We start from the raw sequence: 10,000 nt of genomic DNA on the forward strand, positions 1-10,000 counted from the left end.
TAGTAGTAGATGTAGTTGTAGTAGTAGTAGTAGATGTAGTAGCAGCAGTAGCAGTAGCAGTAGTAGTAATAGTAGTAGTTGTAGCAGCAGTAGTAGTAGCAGTAGATGCAGTAGATGTAGTTGTAGTAGTAGTAGTAGTAGCAGTAGTAGTAGTAGTAGCAGTAGTAGTAGTAGTAGTAGATGTACTTGTAGTAGTAGTAGATGCAGTAGCAGTAGTAGTAGTAGTAGTAGTAGTAGTAGTAGATGCAGTAGCAGTAGTAGTAGTAGTAGATGCAGTAGCAGTAGTAGTAGTAGTAGTAGTAGATGCAGTAGCAGTAGTAGTAGTAGTAGTAGTAGTAGTAGTAGTAGTAGATGCAGTAGCAGTAGTAGTAGTAGTAGTAGTAGCAGTAGCAGTAGTAGTAGTAGAAGTAGTAGTAGTAGTAGATGCAGTAGATGTAGTTGTAGTAGTAGTAGATGCAGTAGCAGTAGCAGTAGTAGTAGTAGTAGTAGTAGTAGTAGATGCAGTAGATGTAGTTGTAGTAGTAGTAGATGCAGTAGCAGTAGCAGTAGTAGTAGTAGTAGTAGTAGTAGATGCAGTAGATGTAGTTGTAGTAGTAGTAGATGCAGTAGCAGTAGCAGTAGTAGTAGTAGTAGTAGTAGTAGATGCAGTAGATGTAGTTGTAGTAGTAGTAGATGCAGTAGCAGTAGTAGTAGTAGTAGTAGTAGTAGTAGTAGATGCAGTAGATGTAGTTGTTGTCAGTCAGAGACGTCTGATCCTGTAACATTCTGTCATCATTTTCTGCTTCATTTCAAATATAAATAACACTGATTAAAACCGTTTTTGTGAGAGTGGTTTGTGAGTGTGAGAGTGGTTTGTGAGTGTGAGAGTGGTTTGTGAGTGTGAGAGTGGTTTGTGAGTGTGAGAGTGGTTTGTGAGTGTGAGAGTGGTTTGTGAGTGTGAGAGTGGTTTGTGAGTGTGAGAGTGGTTTGTGAGTTTGAGAGTGGTTTGTGAGTGTGAGAGTGGTTTGTGAGTGTGAGAGTGGTTTGTGAGTGTGGTTTGTGAGCAGCTGCTGCTTCAGACACATTCTTTATGTTTAACTGTGACACAACATCTGGACCTGCAGCGCACCACCTCAGGAAATACACTCAATACACTTAATACACTGGTTGGGTCCTGGTTTAGCCCTGTTTTGCCATTTTGGCCCTGGTTTGGCCCTGTTTTGGTGCTGGTTTGGTCCTGTTTTGGCCCCGGTTTAGCCCTGGTTTGCCCTGGTTTGGTCTCCTTCTCCCTCGCTCCCACATGTGGGTCGTCTCTCTGAATATTTAACAAACCCGACTCTTGTTTTGATCCATTTTCTCTGAAGTTTTTCTTTTTGTTCTGGAGCGGTTTCATCCATGGCGCTGTGTAAAAGAGACTTCCTGCTTCTGCTCCAGTCATTAGTGCGAGCGGTATTCCCCAAAGTGAGAGAGGAACGAAGGAGAGAGGGCAGAAAAGAGGATAAAAGTGAGAGAGGAAAGGGGGAGAGGAATGGAGATGAGAGAGCGAAAGAGAGAGAGAGAGAGAGAGAGAGAGAGAGAGAGAGAGAGAGAGAGAGAGAGAGAGAGAGAGAGAGAGAGAATGGGTTAGTGGTGTGAAACAAAGAGTCAAGAGAGTGTTTGGGTTTAGACAGAATAATCTTCCTCTGAAGTGTTATATTTAAGCTCCTGGAGAAGAACTGCATCAAGAGACGAGAGAGAGAGAGAGAGAGAGGGAGGGGGAAGAGAGAGAGAGAGAGGGGGAAGAGAGAGAGAGGGAAGAGAGAGAGAGAGGGGGGGAAGAGAGAGAGAGGGGGGGAAGGGAGAGAGAGGGGGAAACAATGTGAGAGAGAGAGGGAGGGGGGAGAGAGAGTGTGAGAGAGGGAGAGAGAGGGAGAAAGAGAGGGAGGGGGAAGAGAGAGAGGGAAACCGTGTGAGAGAGCGAGCGAAAGAGAGAGAGAGGGAAAGAGAGAAAGGGGGGAGAGAGAGAGTGTGAGAGACTCCACAAATCATCTCAGTTCTGTCTCATCACCATCAGAAACACTATGAGCAGAGACCAGGAAGTGAGAGACCAGGAAGTGAGAGACCAGGAAGTAAGAGACCAGGAATTGAGAGGCCAGGAAATGAGAGACCAGGACGTGAGAGACCAGGACGTGAGAGACTAGGACGTGAGAGACCAGGAAGTTAGATACCAGGAAGTTAGATACCAGGAAGTTAGAGACCAGGATGTGAGAGACCAGGAAGTGAAAGACCAGGAAGTGAGAGACCAGGAAGTAAGAGACCAGGAATTGAGAGGCCAGGAAGTGAGAGACCAGGAAGTGAGAGGCCAGGAAATGAGAGACCAGGACGTGAGAGACCAGGACGTGAGAGACCAGGAAGTGAGAGACCAGGACGTGAGAGACCAGGAAGTGAGAGACCAGGAAGTTAGATACCAGGAAGTTAGAGACCAGGAAGTTAGATACCAGGAAATTAGAGACCAGGAAGTTAGAGACCAGGATGTGAGAGACCAGGAAGTGAAAGACCAGGAAGTGAAAGACCAGGAAGTGAGAGACCAGTAAGTTAGATATCAGGAAGTTAGAAACCAGCAAGTTAGAGACCAGGATGTGAGAGACCAGGAAGTGAAAGGCCAGGAAGTGGGAGACCAGGAAGTGAGAGGCCAGGAAGTGAGAGACCAGGAAATGAAGTAATTCGATCTGCAGACGGGGTCCTTCTAGGTCTTTCTCTTGCAGACGAGGTCCTTCTCTTGCAGACGAGGTTCTTCTCCTGCAGAAGAGGTCCTTCTCCTGCAGACGAGGTCCTTCTAGGTCTTTCTCTTGCAGACGAGGTCCTTCTCTTGCAGACGAGGTTCTTCTCTTGCAGACGAGGTCCTTCTCTTGCAGACGAGGTTCTTCTCCTGCAGACGAGGTTCTTCTCCTGCAGAAGAGGTTCTTCTCCTGCAAAAGAGGTCCTTCTCCTGCACACGAGGTCCTTCTCTTGCAGACGAGGTCCTTCTCCTGCAGACGAGGTCCTTCTCTTGCAGACGAGGTCCTTCTCCTGCAGACGAGGTCCTTCTCTTGCAGACGAGGTCCTTCTCCTGCAGATGAGGTCCTTCTCCTGCAGACGAGGTCCTTCTCTTGCAGATGAGGTCCTTCTCCTGCAGACGAGGTCCTTCTCTTGCAGACGAGCAGACGAGGTCCTTCTCCTGCAGACGAGGTCCCCCTCCTGCAGACGAGGTCCTTCTCTTACAGACGAGGTCCCGCTCCTGCAGACGAGGTCCCTCTCCTGCAGACGAGGTCCCTCTCCTGCAGACGAGGTCCTTCTGCTGCAGACGAGGTCCCTCTCCTGCAGACGAGGTCCCTCTCTTGCAGACGAGGTCCCTCTCCTGCAGACGAGGTCCTTCTCTTGCAGACGAGGTCCTTCTCTTGCAGACGAGGTCCTTCTCATGCAGACGAGGTCCCTCTCCTGCAGACGAGGTCCCTCTCCTGCAGATGAGGTCCCTCTCCTGCAGACGAGGTCCCTCTCCTGCAGACGAGGTCCTTCTCCTGCAGATGAGGTCCCTCTCCTGCAGACAAGGTCCCTCTCCTGCAGACGAGGTCCTTCTCCTGCAGATGAGGTCCCTCTCCTGCAGATGAGGTCCTTCTCCTGCACACGAGGTCCTTCTCCTGCAGATGAGGTCCCTCTCCTGCAGACGAGGTCCTTCTGCTGCAGACGAGGTCCTTCTCCTGCAGACGAGGTCCTTCTGCTGCAGACGAGGTCCTTCTCCTGCAGACGAGGTCCTTCTCTTGCAGACGAGGTCCCTCTCTTGCAGACGAGGTCCCTCTCCTGCAGACGAGGTCCTTCTCCTGCAGACGAGGTCCTTCTCTTGCAGATGAGGTCCTTCTCCTGCAGACGAGGTCCTTCTCTTGCAGACGAGGTCCCTCTCCTGCAGACGAGGTCCCGCTCCTGCAGATGAGGTCCCTCTCCTGCAGACGAGGTCCTTCTCCTGCAGACGAGGTTCTTCTCTTGCAGACGAGGTCCCGCTCCTGCAGACGAGGTCCCTCTCCTGCAGACGAGGTCCTTCTCTTGCAGACGAGGTCCCTCTCCTGCAGACGAGGTCCCTCTCCTGCAGACGAGGTCCCTCTCCTGCAGATGAGGTCCTTCTCCTGCACACGAGGTCCTTCTCCTGCACACGAGGTCCTTCTCCTGCAGATGAGGTCCCTCTCCTGCAGACGAGGTCCCTCTCCTGCAGATGAGGTCCCTCTCCTGCAGACGAGGTCCTTCTCCTGCAGACGAGGTCCTTCTCTTGCAGACGAGCAGACGAGGTTCTTCTCTTGCAGACGAGGTCCCGCTCCTGCAGACGAGGTCCCTCTCCTGCAGACGAGGTCCTTCTCTTGCAGACGAGGTCCCTCTCCTGCAGACGAGGTCCCTCTCCTGCAGATGAGGTCCTTCTCCTGCACACGAGGTCCTTCTCCTGCACACGAGGTCCTTCTCCTGCAGATGAGGTCCCTCTCCTGCAGACGAGGTCCCTCTCCTGCAGACGAGGTCCCTCTCCTGCAGACGAGGTCCTTCTCTTGCAGACGAGGTCCCTCTCCTGCAGACGAGGTCCCTCTCCTGCAGACGAGGTCCCTCTCCTGCAGACGAGGTTCTTCTCTTGCAGACGAGGTCCCGCTCCTGCAGACGAGGTCCTTCTCCTGCAGACGAGGTCCCGCTCCTGCAGACGAGGTCCTTCTCTTGCAGACGAGGTCCCTCTCCTGCAGACGAGGTCTCTCTCCTGCAGACGAGGTCCCTCTCCTGCAGACGAGGTCCCTCTCCTGCAGACGAGGTCCCTCTCCTGCAGACGAGGTCCCTCTCCTGCAGACGAGGTCCCTCTCCTGCAGACGAGGTCCTTCTCCTGCAGACGAGGTCCCTCTCCTGCAGACGAGGTCCCTCTCCTGCAGACGAGGTCCTTCTGCAGACGAGGTCCTTCTCCTGCAGATGAGGTCCCTCTCCTGCAGACGAGGTCCTTCTCCTGCACACGAGGTCCTTCTCCTGCAGACGAGGTCCTTCTCCTGCACACGAGGTCCCTCTCCTGCAGACGAGGTCCCTCTCCTGCAGACGAGGGCCTTCTCCTGCAGACGAGGTCCCTCTCCTGCAGACGAGGTCCTTCTCCTGCAGACGAGGTCCCTCTCCTGCAGACGAGGTCCTTCTCCTGCAGACGAGGTCCCTCTCCTGCAGACGAGGTCTCTCTCCTGCAGACGAGGTCCCTCTCCTGCAGACGATGTCCCTCTCCTGCAGACAAGGTCCCTCTCCTGCAGACGAGGTCCTTCTCCTGCACACGAGGTCCCTCTCCTGCAGACGAGGTCCCTCTCCTGCAGACGAGGTCCTTCTCCTGCAGACGAGGTCCTTCTCCTGCAGACGAGGTCCCTCTCCTGCAGACGAGGTCCTTCTCCTGCACACGAGGTCCCTCTCCTGCAGACGAGGTCCCTCTCCTGCAGACGAGGTCCTTCTCCTGCACACGAGGTCCTTCTCCTGCAGACGAGGTCCTTCTCCTGCACACGAGGTCCCTCTCCTGCAGACGAGGTCCCTCTCCTGCAGACGAGGTCCCTCTCCTACAGATGAGGTCCCTCTCCTGCAGACGAGGTCCCTCTCCTGCAGACGAGGTCCTTCTCCTGCACACGAGGTCCTTCTCCTGCAGACGAGGTCCTTCTCCTGCACACGAGGTCCCTCTCCTGCAGACGAGGTCCTTCTCCTGCAGACGAGGTCCTTCTCCTGCAGACGAGGTCCTTCTCCTGCACACGAGGTCCTTCTCCTGCACACGAGGTCCCTCTCCTGCAGACGAGGTCCCTCTCCTGCAGACGAGGTCCTTCTCCTGCACACGAGGTCCCTCTCCTGCAGACGAGGTCCTTCTCCTGCACACGAGGTCCCTCTCCTGCAGATGAGGTCCCTCTCCTGTTACCTGCCACCAGACTGACACCATCGTGATGATTGACAGAAAAGACCTTTATGGTGTTATATCCAGAGAAGCTGAATTTAACCTTGCTCCATCTGAATATCCAGCCTCGGGTTCAGAATATGAACCACGACCTTTGACCCCATTAGCAGAAACACAAGATGGTCGGCTCTAAAAGTGCCACAGTGCAGCTTTAACACGCTGTTTCTCTGCAGAGATCTCCTTCCGGGTTTGGGGCTGTGGTGGAAGTCTGGAGATCCTGCCCTGCAGCCGAGTGGGACACGTGTTCAGGAAGAAGCATCCGTATGTGTTTCCAGAGGGCAACGCCAACACCTACATCAAGTAAGACCAGTGTAGACCACTTTACACCAGTTTATACCAGTTTAGAGCAGTTTAGACCACTTTACACCAGTTTACACCAGTTTAGAGCAGTTTAGACCACTTTACACCAGTTTATACCACTTTAGACCAGTGTAGACCACTTTAGACCAGTTTACACCAGTTTATACCAGTTTAGAGCAGTTTAGACCAATTTACACCAGTTTATACCACTTTAGACCAGTGTAGACCACTTTAGACCAGTTTACACCAGTTTATACCAGTTTAGAGCAGTTTAGACCAATTTACACCAGTTTATACTACTTTAGACCAGTGTAGACCACTTTAGACCAGTTTACACCAGTTTATACCAGTTTAGAGCAGTTTAGACCAATTTACACCAGTTTATACTACTTTAGACCAGTGTAGACCACTTTAGACCAGTTTACACCAGTGTAGACCAGTTTACACCAGTTTACACCACATTAGACCAGTGTAGACCACTTTAGACCAGTTTACAGCAGTTTACACCTGTTTAGAGCAGCTTAGACCAGTTTGGACCGCTTTTAGACCTGGTTTAGACCTGTTTAGACCTGGTTTAGACCTGGTTTAGTCCTGGTTTAGTCCTGGTTTGGTCCTGGTTTAGTCCTGGTTTAGTCCTGGTTTAGTCCTGCTTTAGTCCTGGTTTAGTCCTGGTTTGGTCCTGGTTTAGTCCTGGTTTAGTCCTGGTTTAGACCTGGTTTAGTCCTGGTTTAGACTTGGTTTAGTCCTGGTTTAGTCCTGGTTTAGACCTGGTTTAGTCCTGGTTTAGACGTGGTTTAGTCCTGGTTTAGTCCTGGTTTAGTCCTGGTTTAGTCCTGGTTTAGACGTGGTTTAGTCCTGGTTTAGATCTGGATTAGTCCTGGTTTAGACGTGGTTTAGTCCTGGTTTAGACCTGGTTTGGACCTGATTTAGACCTGGTTTAGTCCTGGTTTGGACCTTATCCTCACTCATTCCACACACGTTCCTCACACGTTCCACACACGTTCCACACACGTTCCTCACACGTTCCTCACACGTTCCTCACACGTTCCTCACACGTTCCACACACGTTCCACACACGTTCCACACACGTTCCTCACACGTTCCTCACACGTTCCACATACGTTCCACACACGTTCCTCACACGTTCCTCACACGTTCCACACACGTTCCTCACACGTTCCTCACACGTTCCACACACGTTCCACACACGTTCCTCACACGTTCCACACACGTTCCTCACACGTTCCTCACTTGTTCCTCACACGTTCCTCACACGTTCCTCACACGTTCCACACACGTTCCACACACGTTCCTCACACGTTCCACACGTTCCACACATGTTCCTCACACGTTCCTCACACGTTCCTCACACGTTCCACACACGTTCCACACACGTTCCTCACACGTTCCACACGTTCCACACATGTTCCTCACACGTTCCACACACGTTCCTCACACGTTCCTCACACGTTCCACACACGTTCCTCACACGTTCCTCACACGTTCCACACACGTTCCTCACACGTTCCTCACTTGTTCCTCACACGTTCCACACACGTTCCTCACACGTTCCACACACGTTCCACACGTTCCACACACGTTCCACACACGTTCCTCACACGTTCCTCACACGTTCCTCACTTGTTCCTCACACGTTCCACACACGTTCCACACACGTTCCTCACACATTCCTCACACGTTCCACACACGTTCCACACACGTTCCTCACACGTTCCTCACACGTTCCTCACACGTTCCTCACACGTTCCTCACACGTTCCTCACTTGTTCCTCACACGTTCCACACACGTTCCACACACGTTCCTCACACGTTCCTCACACGTTCCACACACGTTCCACACACGTTCCTCACACGTTCCTCACACGTTCCTCACACGTTCCTCACACGTTCCACACGTTCCACACACGTTCCACACACGTTCCTCACACGTTCCTCACACGTTCCACACACGTTCCACACACGTTCCTCACACGTTCCTCACACGTTCCACACACGTTCCTCACACGTTCCTCACACGTTCCACACACGTTCCACACACGTTCCTCACACGTTCCACACACGTTCCTCACACGTTCCTCACTTGTTCCTCACACGTTCCTCACACGTTCCTCACACGTTCCACACACGTTCCACACACGTTCCTCACACGTTCCACACGTTCCACACATGTTCCTCACACGTTCCTCACACGTTCCTCACACGTTCCACACACGTTCCACACACGTTCCTCACACGTTCCACACGTTCCACACATGTTCCTCACACGTTCCACACACGTTCCTCACACGTTCCTCACACGTTCCACACACGTTCCTCACACGTTCCTCACACGTTCCACACACGTTCCTCACACGTTCCTCACTTGTTCCTCACACGTTCCACACACGTTCCTCACACGTTCCACACACGTTCCACACGTTCCACACACGTTCCACACACGTTCCTCACACGTTCCTCACACGTTCCTCACACGTTCCACACACGTTCCTCACACGTTCCACACACGTTCCACACACGTTCCTCACACGTTCCTCACACGTTCCACACACGTTCCACACACGTTCCTCACACGTTCCTCACACGTTCCACACACGTTCCTCACACGTTCCTCACTTGTTCCTCACACGTTCCACACACGTTCCACACACGTTCCTCACACGTTCCTCACACGTTCCACACACGTTCCTCACACGTTCCACACACGTTCCTCACACGTTCCTCACACGTTCCTCACACGTTCCTCACACGTTCCTCACACGTTCCACACACGTTCCACACACGTTCCACACATGTTCCTCACTCGTTCCTCACACGTTCCTCACACGTTCCTCACACGTTCCACACACGTTCCACACACGTTCCACACACGTTCCTCACACGTTCCACACACGTTCCACACACGTTCCTCACACGTTCCTCACACGTTCCTCACACGTTCCTCACACGTTCCTCACACGTTCCTCACACGTTCCACACATGTTCCACACATGTTCCTCACTCGTTCCTCACACCTTCCTCACACGTTCCTCACACGTTCCTCACACGTTCCTCACACGTTCCTCACACGTTCCTCACACGTTCCACACACGTTCCTCACACGTTCCTCACACGTTCCTCACACGTTCCTCACACGTTCCTCACACGTTCCTCACACGTTCCACACACGTTCCACACACGTTCCTCACTCGTTCCTCACACGTTCCTCACACGTTCCTCACACCTTCCTCACACGTTCCTCACACGTTCCACACACGTTCCACACACGTTCCTCACTTGTTCCTCACACGTTCCACACACGTTCCACACACGTTCCACACACGTTCCTCACACGTTCCTCACACGTTCCTCACACGTTCCTCACACGTTCCTCACACGTTCCTCACACGTTCCACACGTTCCACACACGTTCCACACACGTTCCTCACACGTTCCTCACACGTTCCACACACGTTCCACACACGTTCCTCACACGTTCCTCACACGTTCCTCACACGTTCCTCACACGTTCCTCACACGTTCCACACACGTTCCACACACGTTCCTCACACGTTCCACACACGTTCCACACACGTTCCTCACACGTTCCTCACACGTTCCACACACGTTCCACACACGTTCCTCACACGTTCCTCACACGTTCCACACACGTTCCTCACACGTTCCTCACACGTTCCTCACTTGTTCCTCACACGTTCCACACACGTTCCACACACGTTCCTCACACGTTCCTCACACGTTCCACACACGTTCCTCACA

The 10,000-nt window shown here is 52.5% G+C and overlaps 1 protein-coding gene across 1 annotated transcript in view; it reads left to right on the top strand.

The window, feature by feature from the left end:
- Positions 1-10,000, top strand: part of galnt14 (UDP-N-acetyl-alpha-D-galactosamine:polypeptide N-acetylgalactosaminyltransferase 14 (GalNAc-T14)) — a 223,414-nt gene that overhangs the window by 183,131 nt on the left and 30,283 nt on the right. Inside the window, exon 10 of the mRNA XM_072449514.1 lies at positions 6,097-6,223. Coding sequence (XP_072305615.1) covers positions 6,097-6,223 — 127 coding nt within the window. The remainder of the gene's footprint in view (positions 1-6,096; positions 6,224-10,000) is intronic.

This window comes from Eucyclogobius newberryi, unplaced genomic scaffold, assembly GCF_026437365.1.
Source record: "Eucyclogobius newberryi isolate DKJ021-1_F unplaced genomic scaffold, fEucNew1.0.hap1 SCAF_1, whole genome shotgun sequence".
NCBI classification, from domain to species: Eukaryota; Metazoa; Chordata; class Actinopteri; order Gobiiformes; family Gobiidae; genus Eucyclogobius; species Eucyclogobius newberryi.